Raw genomic sequence first — 25,539 nt, 5'->3', positions numbered from 1 at the left:
TTGAAGACGGCTATCGTGTCCTCCATTAATCCCTTTTCCAAACTAACTATACCATTGTCCTTCAGCCTTTGCTCATTTGGCTTGCTCATTTCATCCCATTGATCATCTTTGTTGCTTACTTCTGAATCCTTTCCAGTTTCTCTGCATTCTTCCTATAAATTGGTGACCAAAATTCATCCAATTCATTCAGTTTCCTCTCCCCTATCATCATCTCCTCTCCCATGTCACCGAAACCAAAGTTTTGGCCTTCTCTCCTCTCCTAAACCTTTTACTGTCCCAGTGAGCCCTGTCCCCTCTTGTCTGTCACCTCCCTCTTGATGCGCCTCAATATCTGACTTTCCTCTGCCTTTTCCCAATTACAGACATGCTCAAGATGACATTCAATAAAGACACACGCAAAGTACTACATTTTGGAAGGAAAAAAAAATCAAATGCATGACCATAACATGGGGTGGTTAGGTAGTAGTACTTCTGAAAGCAGGAGCTGGGAGTTGTAGTGGATTACTAATGAATATGCATTAATGTGATTGTGAATAGTTTGCACCTGGGCCCAGGTGGCCTAGTGGCTAGGCCCCCTGGCCAGGGCCTGTTGGGTGCATCCGCAGCCCCCAGCCAAGCATCTATGGGTTGAGTCTGGGGCGTGGCCCCAAGCATCTAGTTCCCTCTTTTGGCAGGAGTGGGGTTCCCCAGGGAGGGGCTGCTGCTCCCCTTATCCTGGGCTGCATCCTCTGGCAGCTAACCCTGTGGCAGCTCTGGCCTGGGGCCTCCTGCCTCTTCGCTGGTCAGCCCCAAACTGAGCTGGCTTCCCTCCCTTTATACCGCTCCAAGCCTGACACTGGCCACAGGTGAACCAGGGTGGGGCTGATTGGGCTACCAGGCCTTGTTAAACCCTTTCCTTGCCTGGCCTCCCTCTTACACATCCCCCCACTCAAGACCCCCCACAGGGGTCTGCCCCTCCCCCAACTGTGTTCCTTCTCCCCTGGAAAAGAAGTCTGCATTTGCGTGATCCTTTCCTGCCTGATGCTGAATCTGGAAGGAGAAGGGTTGGAGGGATGGGTACCAGCTTATGATTCTGGTGTTTGTCTCTTTCATTGCCTGTAGCCAGAGCAGGGGCGGCGTGGTCAGTGAAGGGGGTAAAGTGTCTTCCCAGTAGGTAGTATTGAAGGGAGTCTATGGCCCATTTGACTACAAGGGCCTCTTTCTCTATTACTGAGCCAGCCTTCTCCCTTGGGAAGAGCTTACAGCTGATATAAAGAATTGGGTGCTCCTTGCCTCCCACGATTTGGGAGAGCACCACTCCCACCCTGATATCTGAGGCATCCGTCTGCAGCAGGAACTCCTTTGAGAAGTTGGGGCTGTAGAGGACCGGTTTGACAGAGCTGGGCCTTTAGGGCCTGGAAAGCTTCCTTGCAAGCTGGGGTCCATGGGACATGGTTGGGAACCTCTTTCTTTCCTGAGGAGGTTGGTAAGAGGAGCAGCAATGGAGGAGAAGCCCAGGATGAAGCGACAGTGGTACCCTGCTAACTCCAGGAACTGGCATATCTGTCTTTGAGGATGGAGGGGTGTACTGCTGGAGGGCTTGGAGCTTCCCACTAGGCGGCATACCATGCCCTTCCCCAAGGTGTACCCTAAGTAGGTGGTCTCATCCCTTCCGAGGCAGCATTTTGCTGGGTTCACCATCAGTCCCGCTTCCTGGAGGAACTGCAATACGACAGACACATGTTGTAGGTGAGTCTGCCAATCGCGGCTATAGATCACTATGGCTACGTCTACACATGAAGCCTACATCGAAGTAGCCTATTTCGATGTGGTGACATCGAAATAGGCTATTTCGATGAATAACGTCTACACGTCCTCCAGGGCTGGCAACGTCGACGTTCAGCATCGACGTTGCGCAGCACCACATCGAAATAGGCACTGTGAGGGAACGTCTACACACCAAAGTAGCACACATCGAAATAAGGGTGCCAGGCACAACTGCAGACAGGGTCACAGGGCGGACTCAACAGCAAGCCGGTCCCTTAAAGGGCCCCTCCCAGACACAGTTGCACTAAACAACACAAGATCCACAGAGCCGACAACTGGTTGCAGACCCTGTGCATGCAGCATGGATCCCCAGCTGCAGCAGCAGCAGCAGCCAGAAGCCCTGGGCTAAGGGCTGCTGCACACAGTGACCATAGAGCCCCGCAGGGGCTGGAGAGAGAGAGTCTCTCAACCCCTCAGCTGATGGCCGCCATGGCAGACCCCGCAATTTCGAAGTTGCGGGACGCGCAACGACTACACGGTCCCTACTTTGACGTTGAACATCGCAGTAGGGCGCTATTCCCATCCCCTCATGGGGTTAGCGGCTTCGACGTCTCGCCGCCTAACGTCTATGTTAACATCGAAATAGCGCCCAACACGTGTAGCCGTGACGGGCGCTATTTCGAAGTTAGTGCCGCTACTTTGAAGTAGCGTGCACGTGTAGACACAGCTTATATCATCTAAATATGCTGCAGTGTATTGGCTATGGGGATGTAAAAGCCGATCCATCAGGTGCTGGAATGTTGCTGGGGCACTGTGAAGCCCAAAGGGCATGGTACAGAACTGGAGGAGTCCAAAGGGAGTGCAGAAAGCTGTCTTCTTGTTGGACTCAGGTGTGAGGGGGATTTGCAATCTTTGCGAGTTTGATTGGCACCGGCGCTGGCAGCCCATCCAGGGTTCGGGGTTGTATCAGGGAAGTTACTCGCTGCATCAGCTGTTGCTGGTGGGCTGCTACTTCCCCAGTAAGTTGCTGCTGCTGCTGAGCCATCTGTTGGCTGCTGCTGCTGCTTGCTGGCCTGTTGCTCCACCTTAAGTACTTGGGGGAGGGTCCTGGGCTGCACCCTCTGGTGGCTAACTGTGTGGCAGCTCTGGCCTGGGGTGATGCAATAGTGAAAAGGGCTTACATCAATCTGGATTTTATGAACAGGTCTGTTGTATATAGGACACAGGAGGCAACTGTTCCACTCTACTGGCCCTAGTGAGGGAACAACTGGAGTACTGCCTCCAGTTCTGGTCAAACTTTCAGATAGATGTGGACAAATTAGAGCAAGACCACAAAAGAGCAACAAAAATAGAAACCCTGACTTGTAATGAAGATTAAAAACAATAGGCACATTTAGACGTGAGACAAGAAGATAGGGGAGGAGTGTTGTGAAGAGTCTTAATACATTTATGGCTGCTCTCTGCAAGGAAATTGCAAAAGAAGACTACCTTGGACATTGTGGAGAAGATCTAATGAGACTTAAAGACAACTTGGATACTCCTGGGGTCAGCTAGAAGTTTCATCCTGAGATAAAGTGAGGAGGAGGAGCCTTGTAGATGCTGTATGCTCCATCCGGAGTACAAGGATTTGAAGTAGACAAAGAGGATAGTAACAGAGGTAGCTGTGTCACTCTACATTCTAACAAACCAAAACCAAAACAGCAGTCATGCAGCACTTCAAAGACCATCAAAATGATTTATTAGGTGATGAGCTTTCGTGAGACAGATCCACTTACCCAGAGCTACAGAATTTCTAAGAGGATTGTGATCAATTGTTCTCCATGTCCACTGTGCTGCAGTCTCTTCAAAAAGTCACTTCTTGACCAACCTGCCTTTCCAACTCCTGCGTCTTCTCTTCTTTGCTTTACCTCCAAAGTCATTCGTCCTTAGCATTCTTCATCTTCTCCACCTCCATTATTAGTGCTGGTCTTGAATGCCCATCTTCACATCTTCTTCCACTCTGCATTCTACCCATGTAAACCCCTGAATTAACCTATAAGCCTGTAGCTAGTTCAAGCTCCTAGAAGGGCTCCTCCCCTTCCAGGTCACTGGGCAGCCATCTTGCCTCACTGCCATAAGTACTAAACAACAACCCCTAAGTCAACAATTTGGGGATTCCCACCTTGCCTCAGGTGTGAGAGAGGCAACAGTTCAGGGGTACAGCCTTACCTCAGATGGGCTCTGGGGAAATTAACTCAAGGCAGGGCAGTGCACACGTTCTCCAAATGTGCCCGGGACCTACCTGAGAGCAGGGCAGCAAAAAACTCAGTCTCAGAAAAGCTGGGCCCTTGCTCAGGGCAGCAGCAAACCACCAGTCAATGAGCCCCAGCCCTAGCTCAGGGAGAGAACACACACAGTTCAGCTGGAGAAATTAGCACAAGTCTTTCAGAAGTGAGCCAGATCCGGGTGGCACAGCACACAAGCAGTCTCAGATGGCCCAGGCCCTAGCTCAGGGCAGGATTGCCAACATTCAGCCTTAGATGTCCCTCGGCCCTAGCTCAGGGTGGGCAACAAACACACAAGACAGCCCAGACCCTGGGCCAGGGCAGGGCAGCAAACATGTTAGAAAATAGCCCGAGCCCCGATGCACAGTAGGGCAAGCCCAGGCCCTGGCACAGGGTGGGGCAACACACAGACACAGTCTTAGGAGCCCAGGCCCTAACTCAGGGCAGTACACATTTGAGAGCGTCCAAGCCCTGGAACAAGGCAGGGCAGACCCAGGCCCTAACTCAGGGCAGGACAAACACACACTCAGGAGAGCCAAAGCCCTAGCTCAGGGCATGGCAACAACCCAGTTCACAGTTCCCACCAGGCACAGACACTTAGCTTATGTTGGCCAGTGAGGGGGGAGACTTCCACCTGTGAAGTGGGTGGGTGGGGGGGATGTGGGGACCACCCACTCCACCACATCCCTGCCCAAGGCCCCTGGTCATAGCAGCGTGTTCTGCTGCACAGGTCAGCAGGGAATCTGGACAGCAACACACTAACCTGAGGTCCTTCACCAGTCCCCTCTACGCCCTGGGCTATGTGCTGGCAGATACCATGTCCAGTTGACCTTCTTGGGCTCAAAGGGTTCCAGGTCCAGCTGGGGTCTGGGTGACCTAAGGGTTTTCCAGCCTCAGGTTAGCATGGGGTGCAGGCTGAAGCTGGTTCTCCCACTGTCTCAGTCTGGCTCAGGGTGCAGGCTGAGGCCAGTCCACAGGTCAGTCCTCCAGGGCCAGCAGGTCTTCTACAGGCCCATTCCACTGGGGTCCACAGGGCATCAGGATCACCAAGGGCCCAGGTAGACCAACCCAGGCCTCAGCCCCCCTCAGCCAGTCCTCAACCTCCCATGCAGGGACCCCAAAGCTGGCCTCTGGCAAAGTCCTCAGGCTGGGCTTTTATAGCCCTGGCCCCACCTTCCTGACTTCTGGTCAGGTGACTGGGAGGGGTCAGACTCCACACAAAATGGCTGCCAGAAGGGTTCTTCCCCTTTCAGGTAATGGGTGGGGGCCACTCTACCTCATTATAAGCCACTTTCTCCCCCCCCAAAAAAAAAATCCATCCTGAAGAGTTATTTTTCCATGATGCCTACAAATGAATTTGTGAGACAGTCATCTGCAGATATTTAAGGTTAAGAGGAGAATATGAATATTAAAAATAACTTATTGTGTCCCTCTCCCTGTTCTTCAGCATGTTGCTTGGTCTCATGAACTGTACACTGTGGCTAGCACATTGTGGGCACTATTGGATCTAATAATGCACTTTAATGATTCTATTATGAAATGATACTTGTCACTGGTGACATCTTATGATACTATCATGCACTTGAATAATTAAATTTAAGTTTATTCTCACTATCCTATCAGCTAGTACCTTTTCTCCCTTGTAAAATGAATGAAGCAAAATATATCTGCCTATCTAGACAGTCTTAATCATGCTTCCTCCACTATGATTTGATACCTCTGTTCATGTGAGCTTTTCAAAGATGAATAAACAAAAAGTCCATTCATTTTCATCAATCAATAGGAACTAATCACACCAGGGTACACCCAAACCCCCAGGGCTTATTCACAGCAGAACTGATACAGTCTTTGGGTCATGCAGAGCTATAGTGATTCATATATATATAGGGTTTGGTAAGTGAAAGACCTATTTTTCTGAGGATTTGTAGGTTGTTATGATTTTTTGCCTCCCCACCCACCTCATTTGCATGTCAGCAGAGGTGCAGGTGCCCTCAGTGTAATAAGAGAAATTTTTAAAATATGGAGGATTGTCATCTTTTTTTCTAATTTGAGTTCCACCTGGATTAAAGTCCAACAAAAGCATATTGTTTTAACTACACTTATATAAAGGAAAACACAAAAGAGGAAAACCTCAGTCAACATGGAAAAGGTCTACTGACATTGAAGAGCAACAACTGGGGTACTCCTGGAATCAGCTAGAACATGGTTTCCCAAACTGGGGGGTGTGCCCCGCTGGGGGAGCATAAAGAAATTCCATTGGAGGCATGAGGTGATCCAGCCCCCACCTGAAGAAAGAGCCAGCCTTTGCTTCTGACTCTCAGCTCCTGACATTTTATATGGGTGACCTGGCAGAATCTCTACAAAAAGCAGGCAGCTGGTGAAGACCCATGTGGAGCTAACTGCCTCCTGCAAAGGAGAGTGAGTGTGGGTTGCGGGGGGAGGAGGAGGAGGATGGGGTTAGATGGAGGTGGGGGGTGCCTGGCTTGGGTGAGGTGGGGACGGAATAAGAGCGGAGGGCTGGTGGTGCCTGGCTTTGGAGGAGGGGCTTGGGTGGGTGGCTCAGAGGACTTGTGGGGCTTGGGTGGCTGGCTGGCTTATGGGACTTGTGGGGCTTGGGTGTCTGGCCCTGGCATTGCAGGGTTCAGGTGGCTTGGGGTACAGGTGGGCAGACAGCCCCAGTAGTGGAGGGGCGGGGGTTGGGTGGCTCAGGATGGCAGGCAGGCAGCTGGCCCTGGCAGTGTGGGGCTTGGGCAGGCAGCTTAGGACGCTGGCCCATGGCTATGGTGGGTGGTTGGTAGATGAGCAGCTGGTCCCAGCAGCACAGGGTTCAGGTGGCTGGTGGTTGGGCAGCCCACTGGCGGTGCAGGTCTCAGGTGAGCAGGCAGCTCTAACAGCTGGAAGTCTGGGGTGCACCAGTTACCCACAAGGGGCCAAGAAAAAACTATTTGTGCTCATTTTTAATTTTAAATAATATTTTTATATCAAGTTATGTTTATTTTAAATTACTAATTGAATTTTTTGTTAAAAGGGGAGTTGGATGATGGTAAACAAGTGCTGGGGGGCATGAGAGTTTCTCAAAACTCAAAAGGGGGGCACAATGCCAAAAAGCTTGGGAACTGCTGAGCTAGAAGTTTTTCTGGAGACAGAGTGAAGTGGAGGAGACTTGTAGATGACCTATGCTCCACTCAGAGTACAAAGGTTAAGTAGTAGTAGTAGCAATATATTGTACAATCTTCTAAGCTGCATCTTGCTTTTAAAACGCAAGACCAAGTTTTTAAGTTAGGAAGCAATTGAGGGCTAAACACGATCATTTGCTAAAATAAAACTGCTTTTAAATGAAAACTCAAAATAATCCTGTTTCAGTTAAATACCTTCTTTCATTCCCATATTTTTCATTGTTCTGTTCCTTTGACTTGTTTGTGCGCTGAAACTGATAAAGGCTAGAATTGGGGTTTTTTATTACAATAGTATCTAAATATTGACCAAATGGTAACAGAAGAGTAATTATAGTAATTTTATCCTTTCCAACTTCATTTATCTCAGCGTTTCTAGAGAAGCATTTATCTTTGAAAAGCAAAAGTAGATTGTAACCTAGTTCTCAGCTCCTCCTACTGTTAAATTCAAGCCCAATTAGTATATATGTTTGTAGAAGTCTCAGGCTTCAGCTGAACTATTAGACATATACTTTGTAACCAGGTATTTTAATAAACAAAATAAAGAGATATTTCAGCCTTTCTTGTAGCAGATGAAATCTCCATCTTAATGTATTTCACTCTCAGCTGAGAAAGGCTTATAGATAATTAAAGCACCAGTAATAAACATTTACAAAAGGGTGTCCTATCTCTTTATGCACTACTTCACCTTTTGTAGATTTCTATTTTAATACGGGGACTGAATTTTCCTTGAGCCAGCCTTTTTTCCTAAATCTGAGCCAGCCTTTTTAGGTGACAAATCTGAGGAACTCTCCCAGATTGAAGTGACATTAGAGGAGGTTTTGGAGTTAATTGATAAGCTGAATAGTAACAAGTCTCCAGGACCAGACGGTATTCACCCAAGGGTTCTGAAAGAACTCAAATGCGAAATTGCGGAGTTATTAACAGTGGTTTGTAACCTATCCTTTAAATCCGCTTCGGTACCCAATGACTGGAAGACGGCCAATATAACGCCAATATTTAAAAAAGGCTCCAGAGGAGACCCTGGCAATTATAGACCGATAAATTTAACATCAGTCCCAGGCAAATTAGTAGAAACAATAGTAAAGAATAAAATTGCAAGGCACGTAGAAGAGCACGAATTGTTGGGCAAAAGTCAGCATGGTTTCTGCAGAGGGAAGTTGTGTCTAACTAATCTATTAGAATTCTTTGAAGGGGTTAATAAACATGCGGACAGGGGGCAGCCAGTGGACATAATATACCTAGATTTCCAGAAAGCCTTTGACACGGTCCCACACCAAAGGCTTTTATGTAAATTAGGCGGTCATGGGATAGGAGGAAAGATCCTTTCATGGATCGGGAATTGGTTAAAAGACAGAAAACAAAGGGTTGGAATAAACGGTAAATTTTCACAATGGAGGGGGGTAACTAGTGGTGTTCCCCAGGGGTCAGTCCTGGGACCGATCCTGTTCAACTTGTTCATCAATGATCTAGAAAATGAGGTAAGCAGTGAGGTGGCAAAGTTTGCAGATGACACCAAGTTGTTCAGGACACTCAAAACCAAAAGGGATTGTGAAGAACTACAAAAAGATCTCAGCAAACTGAGTGATTGGGCAGCAAAATGGCAAATGAAATTTAATGTGGGTAAGTGTAAGGTAATGCACATTGGAAAAAATAACCCAAATTACACATACAACATGATGGGGTCAAATTTAGCTACGACAGATCAGGAAAAGGATCTCGGAGTTATAGTGGATAGTTCTCTGAAGACATCCACACAGTGTGCAGCGGCAGTTAGTAAAGCAAATAGGATGTTAGGAATTATTAAAAAAGGGATAGATAAGAAGACAAAAGATATCATACTTCCCCTATATAAAACTATGGTACTCCCACATCTTGAGTACTGCGTGCAGATGTGGTCTCCTCACCTCAAAAAAGATATATTGGCATTAGAAAAGGTTCAGAAAAGGGCGACTAAGACGATTAGGGGTTTGGAACGGGTCCCATATGGGGAGAGGCTAGAGAGACTGGGACTTTTCAGTCTGGAAAAGAGGCGATTGAGGGGTGATATGATAGAGGTATATAAAATCATGAATGGTGTGGAGAAAGTGAACATAGAAAAATTATTTACCTTTTCCCATAATACAAGAACTAGGGGACACCAAATGAAATTGATGGGTAGTAGGTTCAAAACTAATAAAAGGAAATTTTTCTTCACACAGCGCACAGTCAACCTGTGGAACTCCTTGCCAGAGGAGGCTGTGAAGGCCAGGACTCTATTAGGGTTTAAAAGAGAGATCGATAAATTTTTGCAGGTTAGGTCCATAAATGGCTATTTGCCAGGGGTAAAGTATGGTGCCCTAGCCTTCAGTACCAGATAAATCACTTGATCATTGTCTTCTGTTCTCCTTCTCTGGGGCACCTGGCATTGGCCACTGTCGGCAGACGGGATACTGGGCTGGATGGACCTTTGGTCTGACCCAGTATGGCCGTTCTTATTCTTATGTTCGATTCCCTTGACTTCGAGATCTGTCCGCAATGAATGTGAAAGAAGAAAATACAGAAATAAAGAAAAGTTGTGCAAAAAAAGCGAATCTCGGTGAAATATCCCTCCATTCTTAAAGTACATAAATAATTATACGTTGCTGAGTGTATTTTATTAACATAGGGCGGATTCGTAATGAGATTTCCAATGTAGCTCTTTGATCTAAAATTCGTCCGAAATCTTCCAGCAGCAAAGTAATCTCTCACTTAACATAGGTATGTTATGGGACATTCTGCATCTAACTTAGAACTGCTCTTGATTAAGTTTTGTGATTTTGGACTGTGTTCCTTCATGTCATAAAAGGATACTACTGAAGCTCTGAAGTAACAGTTCAATTCCGAGGACTGCTTGTAATGGAAACTCTGACGAGCTCGCCACTACTCCTCGCTTCGCTGCAGTTAGTGGGTGTAATCGCACCTCCCGTTAGCTCCAAATGCCTAACAGTCCACTGCTGAGTGCAAATATCCTATAAACAATCTTACTTTTTAGTGCCTTATTAAGGAACAGCTGCTCGGTTGAATCAGGCAGCAGGAAGCCCTATAGCTGGCATAACAAAAGTCTACACAACAGAGAGTGTAATACAGCAACGGGAACCACTTCTTCAAGATGCATGGACAGCAGTCCCATCTGAGTACAGTACCACCTATTTTGTCACCCTCTAGGGCAAACAGATCTCTAGCCACCTGGATCTTGTGGCCAACCCCAAACTGAGAGGCAAATCGAAAGTTGATCCCTTACACAGCCTCAAGACACACGCATGCGACTGGACAATGAACTTCTGGTTTGTTTCCTGGTATAAAAATGACACATCGTTTTACAAAAGCGAAGACTACTGCGAATTTGAGAAAGCTGCGGACAGTGAACTAAGTCTGTCACGCATATCTGTCAAAAGTACCCTTGGGCCCATATGGATCTCTCCAAAGAGACTTCCCTCCTGCTCAGCGTTGGGGAAAGCCTTAAGGTAACCGCTCAGAGGGGTAACCTGGTTAGTTTGTAGCGTCACAAATACAAGCAGTCCTGTAGCACCTTACAGGCGAACACATTCATTAGGCAATGACCTTTGCGGGGTAAGACCTGTGGAAATGGGTCTTACCCACGAAAGCTCATTACCTAATAAAGTTGTTAGTCTTTAAGGTGCCGCAGCTCTGCTTGCTATTTGTTCAGGTAATCAGGACACTCTATTGTAGTAGCCCGCATCCTCAGAACATACACCGCTGCACGGAAGCTCCCCCGTGCCAAGAGGCTCCCGGGCAGGGTTTTGCACGGCTTGCGGGTTGAGTGTAGTGCTAGCGTGCAACCTCGGCACTGGCCAGGTGCGGGGGCCAGCAAGAGGCAGGGTTTAGCATCGCTGTGGGACTGAGTGTAGCGCTAGCGCTGTGCGGGGCGGAGGGGAGGGGTTGGGCTCAGCACGGGACGGGGTTAGCATCGCTGTGGGGATGAGTGTAGCGCTAGCGCTGAGTGGGGGGCCGGGCTGGGCTCAGCACGGGACGGGGTTAGCATCGCTGCGGGCAGAGTACAGGGCCCGGCGTAGCTCTAGCGCGCAGCCTCGGGACTGGCCCAGGTGTGGGGCTCGGGCCGCGCCGGGCCAAGCGTCCAGCACTGGGCTGCAGGTGCAGCGCCCAGCGGCGGGCTGAGCACTGGGCTGCCCCCAGCCGGAGCGCTGGGCGGCTTTCTGGGCACGCCCCGCGGGGCGGGACGGGGCTGCGGAGCGGGAACGCGCCCCTCCGCGGCCGGCGCCGGCCCTCGCCCCTACCTGAGTTCCGGAGCTTGCGGTTCTTGAAGACGGAGGTGACGACCAGCAGGTTGCCCACGATGTCCACCACGGTGGTGAAGATCAGGACGCTGGAGAGCGCCGGCACCACCCAGGCCGGCCGCCGCGCCGCCGCCTCGCCCAGCGCCGCCAAGCCGAAGCGCCCGCGGCCGCCCAGCTCGCAGCAGTTCCTCAGGGAGCCATTCTCCAGCATCGCGGCCGCCCGGCCGGCCCGCCAGCTCCGGGCATTCCCGCCTGCCCCGTGCCCGGCTCTGCCGACTAGCCCCGCTCAGCGGCGGGCCGGCCTTTAACCGGCGCCTCTCCCCCGCCCCGCGCGCACTCCCCCGCTGCCTCCCCGGCAGAAGGCGCTGCGGGGCGGCGGGCGGGCGGGGCTGCCGGAAAAGCTCCACACCCCCCATCTCCCGCCCGGCCCCGGCCGGCAGCCCGCAGGGGGAAAGGGTCGGCGCGGGCGAAGCGGGGAGGAGACTCGGAGCCGCTGGCCGGTCCCGCCCCTCTCTCTTCCCCCCCGCATCCAGCGCTGACAAACTTTCCCGCGCGCCGCGAGCCGCCGTGGCTGGGGGAGGGAGCTGAGAGCAGCCCGCGCTCCGGGGAGCTCCGCTGTGGGGAAGCGCGTCGGCGGGGGAGCGGGGACGCACTGCGACCGTGGGGGAGTCAGGAGCGACTGAGCGTGGGGACGGGGCAGCCGGCGCTGCAGGCGAGAGGCGGAGGAGCTGGCGTGAGGAAACTGGATCCCCGAAGTGGGAGGGGAGAGTCGCAGAAGAGGGGAGGTGAAGTGTGCATGGGGGGGGGGGCGGGAAAAATCACAGAACGGGGGAGGGGCCGCATCCATGGAGGAGGGGGGTCGCTGCGGGGGGTATATGCCCAGTGAGGGGGATTGCTGAGGGGGTATATGCCCAGTGAGGGGGATCGCTGGGGGGTATATGCCCAGTGAGGGGGATCGCTGAGGGGGGTATGTGCCCGGGAGAGGTGGAATTGCTGAGGGGTAAATGCATGGGGGAGGGGGATCACAAGGGGGTATATGCCCAGTGAGGGGAATCACTGGGGGGTATATGCCCAGTGAGGGGGATTGCTGAGGGGGTATATGCCCAATGAGGGGGATCGCTGAGGGGTATATGCCCAATGAGGGGGATCGCTGAGGGGTATATGCCCAGTGAGGGGGATTGCTGAGGGGGTATATGCCCAGTGAGGGGGATCGCTGGGGGGTATATGCCCAGTGAGGGGGATCGCTGAGGGGTATATGCCCAGTGAGGGGAATCGCTGGGGGGTATATGCCCAGTGAGGGGAATCGCTGGGGGGTATATGCCCAGTGAGGGGGATCGCTGAGGGAGATATATGCACAGGGGAGGAGGAATCGCTGAGGGGGGTATATGCCCAGTGAGGGGAATCGCCGGGGGGGTATATGCCCAGTGAGGGGAATCGCTGGGGGGGTATATGCCTGGGAGAGGTGGAATTGCCGAGGGGTAAATGCATGGGGGAGAGGGATCACGAGGCGGGTATATGCACAGGGGAGGAGGAATCGCTGGGAGGGAAATCACCGAGGCGGGTATGTGCCCGGGGAGGGGGATTGCTGAGGTGCGTATATGCCTGGGGAAGGAGATCGCTGAGGGGGGTATATACACAGGGGACCGGGAATTTCTGTGGGGGGTAAATGCATGGGAAAGGGGGATTACTGAAGGGGGAGGTGCACAGGCGAGGGGATCACAGAGTAAAGTGTCACAGAGCAAGTCAGTAGACACAGGGGAGGCATATCATGGGAAGGGGTACACACAGAGGAGGGGAATTACAAGGGGGAGGGAGCATACAAAGGGGAGAGGGCCTCAGGGAGGGTCCTGCATGTGGAAGAGGGCTCACAAGGGGCCATGCATAGGAGAGAGGATCACAGGGAGAATGTGTATGCCTGGGGATGGGTATCACAGGGGGAGAGGGGCCATACATAGGGGAGGGAGATCACAGAAAAGGGCATGCATAGTAAATGGGAATCACAGTGGGGAGGGGTCATGGTTAGGGCAGTGGTTGCGAACTTTTTTATTTGTGAACCCCTAAGATACATCAACTGGAAATGTAGACAGACCCCTTTGGAAATCTTGGACATAGTCTGCAGACCCTTATAGTTTCACAGAACACAAGCTGGAAACCCCTGGTGTAGAGGAATGGGGGCTATGGATAAGGGGCAGAGAGTGCCAGAGAGTGTGAATAAAGGAGGCATCAAGCAAGACAGACTGGCATACTGTAGAGTAGTAACACACAGCTGGGCACAGGGGACTGCATGTCACAGGATTGGCACAGGAATCGTGGCCATGGCCATGTTAGGAGTGCAGGGGATGCTGCTCCTGTAAGTGGGGCAGGCCGGGGTCACTACCGCTACAAGGGATCCACTTCTGTTGCCATGGCTGCCTGAGGTCTGCTAGCAGTGGTCTCACCAAGCACTAAGCTCACCTTTGCCAAGGGAGGTTTTCAGTTTGCAGAGCTCATCTTTTGACTCAGATCCAGAGTCCTTGCTGCAAAGAAGTAGAGTAGGGCAGCGGGGCCAACAGCTGCCATGGGTCCTGAAATAAGGTGGTGGGAGGGCATGCTCTGTGTCCCAAAAGGGACTGGCACAAGACCAGAAGGGGCATTCAGCTCTGAGTGCCACTGGGACTGTGGTACTGAGCCACCCACACAGTTCCTCACAGCCGCAGGCAGTGGGACAGCAATGCTGCCGCAGCACTTTAAACAAGCCTGGACATCCAGCCACTGCCAAAGTAAGAGGGGCAGTGGCTGTATCTCCTGGCCCCTTTTGAAATGACAGACCCAGGGGGCAACAGTACCCTTTACCTCCTCCATCTTCCCGTTGGCAGGCCTCGTGAAGTGCCAGATCTCTCATGCAAGTCCTGGGTCCTACACTGGAGCAGAGTTAACTTAATGTTCTGCTCTGTACCTGACAAGTAATGGCTGCAGGGAAAGGGACAAGACCTGAGGAGGGTCCATGACCACTCACTCACTGCAGGTAGAAGAGAAGGAGTTTAATGATTGTACTTTTCAGCAATAAATCCCAGAGGTGTGGATGTCTATGCCTCTTTTCTGGCAAAGTGCTCTAACTGCATGGTACCAGTCAGAAATCTGAACTCAGATATTAGGAGACACCAGCTGTGATCCATAGGCTTCCAAAAGACTCCCAAGAAGAGGGACGGCAAAAGGAGCTTAGCTGCTTAGGGAGCAGCTCCTCCTTGATTTCACTGCCTTTGACTCACTGTTTGAATTACCTGACTAACCAAGATAAGGTAATTAAGGAGAGCAAACAACTCTTGATTTCCTTAAAAAAAAGGCAGAGCTTCGGTTTTAGAGTTTAGCTTAATTAAGAGGTCTGTGTAATCCAGCTCTATCTAGCTGAACAATCTCAGGCTTGGAGTTTTAGAACTGATTTGGGAGGAGGTGATTTTCTAAAGCAAGTCTTCCTAATATAAGTCAATAACTATGCACTCAGGGGGAGAACTTTGTTTTCCTCAGGATCAGACTAACAGCTACAGTGAGTGCTTGGCGATCTCTCAATAACAACTAGGACATATTTATGTCACCTTCCTATTTGTGAGTCCATTGAGGGCTGATCAGCCCAATTCTGGAACTGCAGACCTTATTACAGAAGGAGCAGGTGTTGGTAGCTGCAGGAACAGCACAGGGCACTTTCTGACCCTGTTTACTTCTACTCAGCCTCTCCTTGTCTGCAGTAGGGTAGGACCTCTCAAATTTGCATCAGTCCCTCACGCATTACCATTTTCCACTGGGGATGGTCCTGGACAATGTTCTCCCAAGAGTCAACACAGATGCTGCACTTTTTCATGTGTGGCTTCAGTATGTCCTTATAACACTTCCACTGGTCCCCAACATTCCTCTGTAATTCTTCCATCTCAGTAAACAGAATCTGTTCTCCGAGGCGTTGATCAGACATCCGGACCATGTGACCAGTCCAACAAATGATGAATGGTAATATCTTCAATGATGGTCATGTTTGACTCTTCCAGGGCGCTAGTGTTCATGTGCCTATCCTCCCAAGAGATATTTAGGAGTCTGCTGAGGTAGTGTTGATATTGCTCAAGTGCTTTCAAATGACACTTGTATTTTGTCCAGATTTCACATGCATAGCACTGGAATAACCACTGTGTGGCATACAGGGAGCTTTGTCTTGGGTTAGATGTCCCTGTTCTTGAAGACCCTTTGTCTCAGGCAGGTGAAAGCAGAGGCTGCACAGCTGAGATGATGCTGGATTTCTGCATCAATGTCATCTTTAGTGGAAAGGTGACTTCCAAGGTTTTCCAGCAGTTCTCGATTGACTTCATTGAAAGATACATGAGCTCATCCTGGCTGTGAGGGTTTGTGGAGCACTTTGGGTTTTTTGGTGACAAATACCAGACAGGTAGCTATGTTAGTCTGTATTCACAAAAACCAGTGAGAAGTCCTATGGCACCTTAAGTATTAATAGATTTTTTTGGCACATAAGATTTTGTGGGCAAAGACCCGCTTCATCGGATGCATCTGATGAAGCAGGTCTTTGCCCATGAAAGCTTATGCTCCAAAATATATCTGTTAATCTATAAGGTGCTACAGGACTTCCTGGGTTTGTTTGTTTTTTGTTTTGTTTTTTGTTTTTTGTTTTGGTCTTTTTGATGTTCAGTGTGAGGCCAAGATTCATGCATGTGAATTAGTAAATTTGGTAAATAGTAAAGCTAATTAAGATGATCTGAAGGACTGTGGGAGAAAGAACAGCAACCATGTTGTCATCGATGTACTGGAGCTCCATAATTGAGGTAATGGAAGTTTTGCTTTTAGCCTTCAGTTTCCTGAGATTGAAAAGCTCCCTGTTCATTCTATAGACAATCTTCACGCCATCTGGAAGCTTGCCATCAAAGAAGTGAAGGGTCATCATGGTGAAGATGAAGAACAGTGATGGGGCAGCCTTCTTTGCCTCCTGTTTTGACCTCACTTTGGGAGCTGTTGCTGCTTAGTACTCTGGCAGTCATATTGTCATGAAGTAGCCTCAAAATTCTAATGAATTTTTTGGGCAACTGATCTTACAATTTACACGTGTGTAAGCAGACAATGCTACACATAGAAACACCGTATTTCAATACATATAAATCAAGCTGAACTTAAAATATAAATCAATACATCTGACTTAAAGATTTACTAAAATATATAAAATCTGTTTGGTCCATATGGGGTTGTGCACAGGTTTATGTGGACCTCCTGTATAATAGGGTTGGGTACCACTGACCCTGATCATTTGCTAAACATAATACAGTATACTATTCATTATTATTTGTGTTACATTTGTTCCTAGAGGCACCATCTCTGAGCAGGGCCTCATTTTGCTTGGTGCTGCACATACATTAGTGCTCCCAAAGACCTTACCACCTCCAGTTGGCTCACAGAGCATATAGTGACAATTACTGCTGTTCACATCAGATGTAATACAAAAGGATCAGGGGCCCACTTTACATCATTTTCTGTCAGGATCCTGACACAGGTCCCTGTCTGCTTGTGTTCTTGCTCCACTAAGGAGAATTTTTGTAGGGCGGGGTGACAGCTGTACAGTGTAGGGAAACTATCTGTGTCATATTTCTCTTCTGAATGTCTCTTTTAAGCTCCTTTACATGTGATTAAGGGTTGCATAGTAAAGGGAGCATACAGCCCATATATTTTTTCCCATACTTCACTGAGCAGCGAGTCTAGGGTTAGCATTGCAGTAGTCAACTGGTATTAACAGGCAAACTCACGAAAAAGAAGATGCAGATTTCTGGCCATTCCAACAACAAAATGGTAATTTCTCCCTTATGGCCTGTTGCCTTTTTGAGGCACTATCACCACAGAAACTTGTACTGATTAAACTAGTGCACGGCCCTCCTACTTCTGCTTTTTAGTGCGCTCTTGGTTTAGTTATGTTCCTAATCAACTTACAATTAATTGAAATAAGGCTAGTTTAAATTCAACTGTCCATTCAGCTTTTTGCATTAATTTAACAAAATAAGTTTTAAAAAATCTTGCAGTAAATTAAAGTGGGCAACTTTGTATTTAGACAATCTCTAAGGCAGGCTAATCATAAATATCCGTTGCAAACTGCTCATAAAAGAATGTCTCAAAATCTTGATACAGGTTGAACACCACTTGTCCAGCACCCTGAGAAACTGACTGGTGCCAAATGAGAGAATTTGTCAAACTATGGGAAATTAACATTACTAACACTTCCACTACTTATTGGGCTCTTAGAAAATATTTAGGGGCAAATGAGAACTAAATAATGGCATAGAGCACTGAGAGCCAGGACTGGTGGCTGTAAACAAACTTTATGGGACCATGGGAAACTTGGCCACACCCATGATAAGTGGACATCTGGCTAACTAATAAAATCATATGAGACTATGGATGTTGCCGGATGAGAGTCTGCTGGACTAGAGAGGGTCAGTCTGAATTTTGAACTAATCCATGATACCCAATAGGAGTTCCGCCCACAAACGTATCACTACTGAGTGGACTTTCCTTAACTCCTCTAAAATAAAGGAGCATTTTATCTGTGAGATTCAAGACGACCACAAGTACAACTTTTCTTTCACTTTACCACCGATGAACAAGTAATGATACATTTAAAATGAAATTATCTTTCTTCAGGTATTTATTTTTAAAAAGTAGTAACAAGGATAAGCTGTTCCTGAACATAAACATGATGTTTGAAGATGTTTGGCTTCTGGTATTCCTGCTGGCCAACCAACCAATAGAAATGTTTTTCCTGCTAAATACACTCTGTTATTAATTAATTGTTATTATTAACCTTCATACAGCTCCTAAAATAGTGTTCCATATCTTGAAACTGGCCCAAATTATGGCTTTATCACAGGGAACTGTGAAGAGCAGGCTCTTTATCTCAGTTGTGTCCCCAGGCCCTTCATTCATGTCATAGACTCACAGAAATGTAGGGCTGGAAGAGACCTCAAAAAGCCATCGGCTGTGGCCACACTAGAGAGTGATTTCGAAATGGCTTATCCCTATCCGTTATTTCAAAACAAGCCATTTCTGAATAAGTGGCATGGAAATGACTACACATGAAATGCAGATCGACATTGCAATCTGCAACATCGAAATGACTCCCAGTCATTGCAAAATGGAGTGGCTACACAGCCACAGCTTCATTTCAAAATAACAGGGCAGGGAATAGTGAGGGCAGGGTCAAATGGCTGACAAGCCCTTCCTGGAGCACAGGCAAGCCAACCCCTGAAAGGGCTCCTCCCAAACACATCCCCTGTGCACATGCTGAGGACCTTGACTGTTTGCAGCATGCAACCTCCAGTACAGCACTTGGCAGAGCCTTAGTTAGCCACCACACCACTGCCTGCCATGGACCCACAGCACTTCACTGAAGGGGACACTTTGGACATCGTGGCCAGCCTGATGGCCATTCTGACAGCATGCCATATGAGACTACATGCTGCCCGACATGTGGCCAACTTCCTGCAGGCTGCCCCCATGGTGCATCCAGAGCACCCCCTGTTCCAGCTCCGCCATCGCGTCTGGTGGTACCCCACCAGTGGAGAATGGTGGGACAACATCGTCCTAGGAGAGTGGGACGATGACCAGTGGGTATGCAACTTCTTGATGACTCGGGCCACCTTCATGGCATTCTGCCATTGGCTGGCATCAGCACTTCGCCACCAGGATACCCACATGTGGCCCGCACTCCCACTGGAGAAACAAGTGGCCATCACTCTGTGGAAGTTGGCCACCAATTCGGGGTGGGGAAGGCCACTGTTGGGGTCATCCTCCTTGAGGTAAGGCACCCAGGGCCACACACCCACAGTGGGTTCCTGAGGAGGGGATCCCAAGGTGTAAGGCTCCAGGGAGTGGAGTCCCAGGGAATGGGGTCCCTGGGAGGTGGTTCTCAGGGAGCAGAGCCCTGGGGAACAGGGCCCCCACATGCTACCACACACTCATGGGCGCCTGTGCCCTCTACCCTACAGGTTGTCACCTCCATCAACAGAATCCTGCACTGCCTGATCCGCCTTGGGGACGTGGATGCTGCCATGGCCAGCTTCCAACAGCTGGGATTCCCCAACTGCATCAGTGCATTGGGTAGCACCACATTGCCATCCAGGCCCCACCACACAGCTGGGGAAGGTACATCAACCACAAGGGCTACCATTCCGTTGTCCTCCAGGCCCTCATGGATGCCCGAGGACATTTCACTGATGTCTGAGTGGGCTGGCTGGACAGCGTCCATGATGCCCGCATCATGCAGAACTTGTGGCTTGGCCGCAGGATGGCGGAGGGCACCTATATCCCCCCACATGAGCTGCCAGTGGGGGATGTGACCATGTCCCCATGTATTGTTGCCAATGCTGCCTACACACTCCAGCCCTGACTAATGCGCCCCTACACGGGACACACCAGTGAGAGCCAGGACCTCTTCAATGCCTGCCTCAACCACACCAAGAACACCGTGGAGCTGGCATTCAGCCATCTGAAGGCACGTTTCCGGTGCCTCCTGATGCACCTGGAGGTAGGTCTGCCCAGCGTGCCTGCAGTCGTGGGCACCTGCTGTGCACTGCACAATCTTGTGGAAAGCAAGCAGGAGCTCTTTGTGGCACACTGGGCAGCTGAGGCCTTGCTGCACTATGAGGGCCAGGTGCGGTCCTGTGTCACCAGGTGAACCGGGATGCGGTGCGTGTGCGGGAGGCCCTCTGGGAGACCTTTGCCCAGGCGCCCCCATGACCTGGCCCCGTTCACTCCATGCAATCTCCAAGGCTGTTCTCTGTGGACTGTTCTTTTTTCCCCCTGAAAATGTGTGGCTGATTCCTGAAGATACATCCATGTTCCTGTTTTCTGTGTTGTGTTGAGTTTTTTTAAAAAAGGGATTTCTTTAACTTGTTGTCAAAAGCGTACACTCTTCACAAACATGAATGTAATTTTAGAAGACAGAAGTTGCTACTGCTGGCCCCTAAATTTTCAGTTTCCTATTAGAAGAAAAGAAAAGAAAAATAACTCGCAGCACATTTGTTATGTTATCATGTGTCTCTGTAAGTTTTACAGTGCAATTTGAACTAGAACACACTGTCTCTTTTAACTGTCAATGGTGTAAATTTCATGGTAATTTCAACTCTGCATATCCAGGTAGAAGCCAGAATCTGGGCTGCTGTCCTACTTGAAATATGATCCAGGTTTAAATCTTTCAAAAAAATGCTGTACTTACCTTTCAGTCAAATCAAGCCAAAATAACAATGTTTATATGAAAGCTTCTTCTGCACGTCACTGCTTTTCTATCTGTTAAGAAACAGCACAAAACGCACTATCTCCTTGCAGAAAAAAAAGGCTGTACCATCCCAGAAATAGAGTTGGTTGACTGACCGACCTTTTCCTACTTGAGCAGCCTATATTTTGCTCTCACAGTACAAGAAGGTACTTACCTAGTAATCAAAACCACTATTTTAACTTTGTTATGTATTATTCCAGCTTTTGAAAATGGCTTTTATTTTCCCTTAGAACCATATATACAAGTCAGTGGGATCTTTCAAAGAGGTGACTGCCAGTCAACTTCCCACCACAAGAACAGATATAATTATTATTTACTTGTATTAAAGAGTCCTAAGGTTCCTCAATCCCACTGACAGTAAATATGAATGGGACATCTTCTAACTGTCCTTAGTGCCATTGACAAACCTTTGTTACTGCTAGCGTATGGTGAATTGAATGCTCAAAAAGGGACCTAGTGTCTTGAGCACAGCAAAGTGTCAGGTGACAGTTCCATGCACATTCCTGCTGATGTACCCCAGTCCTAACCTTAGACCCTCCTATGCTAGGCCATTCTTGAGTGTCTGCTGCTGGTTTGTGCAGAATAGGGGGTCCCCGTTATACGTCCAGGTTACTTTCCTAAATAATGCAACTTATAGGCCGCGTCTACACGAGCCCCAAACTTCGAAATGGCCATGCAAATGGCCATTTCGAAGTTTACTAATGAAGCGCTGAAATGCATATTCAGCACTTCATTAGCACGTGGGCGGCTGCGGCACTTCGAAATTGACACGCCTCGCCGCCGCGCGTCTCGTCCCGACGGGGCTCCTTTTCGAAAGGACCCCTCCTACTTCGAAGCTGGGAATAAGGGGACTTCGAAGTAGGTGGGGTCCTTTCGAAAAGGAGCCCCGTCGGGATGAGACGCGCGGCGGCGAGGCGCGTCAATTTCGAAGTGCCGCAGCCGCCCGCATGCTAATGAAGCACTGAATATGCATTTCAGCGCTTCATTAGTAAACTTTGAAATGGCCATTTGCGTGGCCATTTCAAAGTTTGGGGCTCGTGTAGATGTAGCCATTGTGATACGCTTTTTAAAGAGGAATTAATATCCATAAGGAAAAAGGTAATTAGCTTGAGATACGTTCCTCCCTTCAACCTGGCATGCAGCCTGCTCCTGCCTCCAGCTGTCTTTGCTGGGCAGTGCAGCTGTCTCCTCTGCCTCCCCCTCCACTGCCTGGCGACACTTTGCACAGCACACTACCTATACAGGTTGTACGTCTCTTATTCGGAACCATCGGGACCTGACCTGAGCCAGGTAAGAGAATTTTCTGAATGGGGGAAAGTCACCGTCCCTCAGCCCCGCACCTCAACCCCCAGCTCGGTCCTGAATGATCGTACATCCTGGCAGCTAGTTCCTAGCTTTTTACTGCTCCTGGGTCCTAGCAGCTGTCATCCATTGTGGCTCCCCAGTGCCCACAGATCCAGACAGCCTGCAGCTTTCACAGCCACCAGCCTGGCTCCCCACTGCCCCAGCTTTCCACATCTCCCTGCAGCACCCTGAAATTCCCCCCCCAGCTTTCTGTGACTTCCTGCTGCCCCTACCCCCGGCCTCCTGCAGCTCCTTGCCAGTTCCCACCAACTCCCTGGGCTCCCTATCATTCCCCTGCTGGCTCCCTACAGCTCTCTGCTGCCCTTTGGCTTCCTGAAACTCCAAACTGCTGTCCCAGCTTCTCATGGCTCCCTGTCAGTCCCCACTGGCTTCCCTGCCTGTACCCCTGGTCCCACCTGACTCCCTGAAGCTCCCCCCACCAGTTTCCCACTGGCTCCCCACAGCTGCCCCCACCTGCAGCTTCCCCTACCTTCCTTCAACTCCCTGCCAGTCCCACCGACTTCAGAGCTTTCTTCCAGGGCCCCTGCACTGCAGTGCCTGCCACCTGGCCACCACACACCACAGCTACATTCCTAGCTTTTGATCCTTAGGCCCCCCAAATGTTGCAAGTGTGGATCAGTGCAACATACAATGAATTTACTTTCCTGAATTAATTAACAATGTGAAATAACTTATAGTGAGGCAACTTATAATGAGGACCCACTGTACTTTCATGGCATTTATAAACCCAAGGCTGAAATTAAATAAACTCATGACCTAAACTAAGATTTGAGCTTGCATTCCAACAGGTGAAAGGTGAATTCCATTACACCACATAACCCCATAACTAAGTGCATTTAACATGGAAAGCAGAGAAACAGAGCTCATAGCTTTATATTGAGTGACCATAATGCCCTGCTCATGTAGCATTCAGGTGCTGTTATCTCTGCGTGTCAGCTTGTACTAAAAGCAATTGTTAATTTTATCACAGCTAGAAAGGCGGAATAGGCTGGGAGGAGTGACCGGTGAGTGGTAAGTTAGCTATCCCCACACACAACCTTGGGTAAGTCATTTCACTGTCTGAATTGCTCTGATGCTAAAATGGAAAAAAAACCTGCCCATTTGCCTCTTAAGTGCATAGTGAGGATTAATTAGTTAATATGATTAAGATGGAATTTAATTTTACCTATGCCACGACGCTAATAATGTTTAGGTTCAGTGCCCACAAGAGATACACAAATAGATTAATGGCTATAACACATTCTGTAATCCTCTGCCACAACCAAATACTTCCACAGTATCTCTGAAAAATTCTCTGCATTGAGGTCAGTGTGGTTGACTGTGAAACTGAGAGAAGAATTGCGTCCAGTAGGTGGAACAGGGCACAGGTGTGTGCTAGCTAATGGTTAAAACAATCTTTGAAATAAGCCAGGGGCTTGAATTTTCTCCTTGACAGCTTGATGCCCCAGGCCACAGTGACAATCCAGAGCAAGAATAGCTTGTGGAAGCTTGAGTCCTGTCATACCGGAGCAGGAAAGGTAGAGTACATGACAAGATTGCGGCATCTAACATTGGCCTCACTGGCTACACCTGCCAACTCATCTTGGGTTAGCAGACAGTGACCCTGCCTTCTCATCTTGTGCTGCTGAATATAGGACAGGTGGCTAATGTAATTGCCATACAAGATGTAGAATATGGATGGGGACTCTTACTTTGCATGTATAACTGAAACCCAGCCGGTCAATGCTGTAGGCTTAGATGATCCTAATCAAGGACTTGGTTCAACCTAAGCCAAGAGTTGGAGAGGTGGTGAGACTGTGAGAAACCGAATAACAAAATGTACACTAGACATCTTCATATAAACTACAGGCCTGGCTGCAGCACCACTTGTAAGCGAAATCTGGGCTTGAAGAAAGTTCTAGAGAGAAACCTGTTGTAATACAAATCCAAAGTGTATGGCTGGGGCAGGAGCGCCGTTGGGGGGAGGGATGGGGCTGGTACAGTGCTGGGTGGGGGATTCATTCGGGTGGGTCAGGGCTAGGCCCTGCACTGGGTGGGAGAAGGCTTGGCATGATGTGTGAGGGCCTCTGTTGGGGGGACTGGCATGGGCCCCATGTTGGTTGGAGAAGGATTGGGTCTGGCACAGTACAGGGAGTGGGAGGGTGCAACATGGTAGAACCTTGCCTGGACAAACAGATATACGGACACAGTAAAAATAATATATATGATGGTGCATAGGTTGCAAATCTCAGATAAATTTAACCATGGGGATGAAATAACAAGGGAAAAAATGTACCCAGCTTGTGTTCAATATTCAGGATTTACACTCAGGAATGTAGACCAAATATTGGCATTCCAGGCTGCCTAATGCTGTCAGCAATAATGATAGAAGTGCAGGGCATTTCCTGAAGATTAAGGCTGTCTGAGAATTGAAGGCCTAAACTGCACCAAGGGACATTTGCCCAGTCTGGCTATTAATCCCCAGGAAACGCTCTGCACCTCAATCATTATTGCTTAAAATTAATATGCAGCCTTGGACGCTACATCTATGTTCCTGAAGATAAAATAAAAAAAAAAGAACAAAAACAAAACCATGATGCATGGCTTTTTTAAAAAAATGCCATTTCAGCTGGCACCATGTGTACAGGGCATTTCTAGAGAACTATTGGCCTGGAGTTTACCCAAACAAATTCCTTAAATCATCTGTCAACATCATTACATGAAATTATACTGTAGAATAGAACATCAGTAAAGAACTGTAGAAATAGGGGAGCTGAAGGCTCAATATGATGAGTAGATACACCACTTGCCACTCTGGTTATTCATAGAATCCTAGAATATAACAATGCTTGGGATTCTTCCATACCAAGTGCAGGACTCCTGCACTTTTTCTTGTTGAACTTCATCAGATTTCTTTTGGTCCAATCCTCCAATTTATCTAGGTCACTGTTGACCCTATTCCTACCCTCCACTATATGTACTAGACCTCCTAGCTTAGCGTCATCTGTAAATTTGCTGAGAGTGCAATCCATCTCCTCATCCAGGTCATTAATAAAGATGCTGAACAATCCTAGTCCTAGGACTGATCCTTAGGGAATCCCACTTGAAACTGACCACCAACTAGACATTGAACTATTGATGATTATGGTCTATGCATCCAATCCATACTGCCTTAACTTAGGGGCATGAATGTTGTGGGATACTGTATCAAAAGCTTTGCTAAAGTCAGGGTATATTACATCCATTGACTTCCCCATGTCCACAGAGCCAGTTACCTCATCACAGAAGCTAATCAGATTGGTGAGACATGACTTACCCTTGGTGAATACATATTGACTACTCTTGATCTCTTTCCCCTCTTCTAAGTGCTTCAAAATGGATTCCTTGAGGATCCCCTCCATGATTTTTCCAGAACTGAGGTACAGCAGACCAGTCTATTGTTCCCT

General features: G+C 48.8%; 1 protein-coding gene across 1 annotated transcript in view; it reads right to left on the bottom strand.

Annotated features, from left to right (window-relative positions):
- Positions 1–11,671, bottom strand: part of MTNR1B (melatonin receptor 1B) — a 35,260-nt gene extending 23,589 nt beyond the window's left edge. The window contains exon 1 of the mRNA XM_074981502.1: positions 11,461–11,671. Within this exon, the coding sequence (XP_074837603.1) occupies positions 11,461–11,671 (211 nt within the window). The remainder of the gene's footprint in view (positions 1–11,460) is intronic.
- Positions 11,672–25,539: the final 13,868 nt, after the last annotated feature.

This window comes from Carettochelys insculpta, chromosome 1 (assembly GCF_033958435.1).
Source record: "Carettochelys insculpta isolate YL-2023 chromosome 1, ASM3395843v1, whole genome shotgun sequence".
In the NCBI taxonomy this organism is placed as follows: domain Eukaryota; kingdom Metazoa; phylum Chordata; order Testudines; family Carettochelyidae; genus Carettochelys; species Carettochelys insculpta.
The sequence above is the reverse complement of the archived record's forward strand: the minus strand, read 5'-3'. Positions and strand labels throughout refer to the sequence as shown.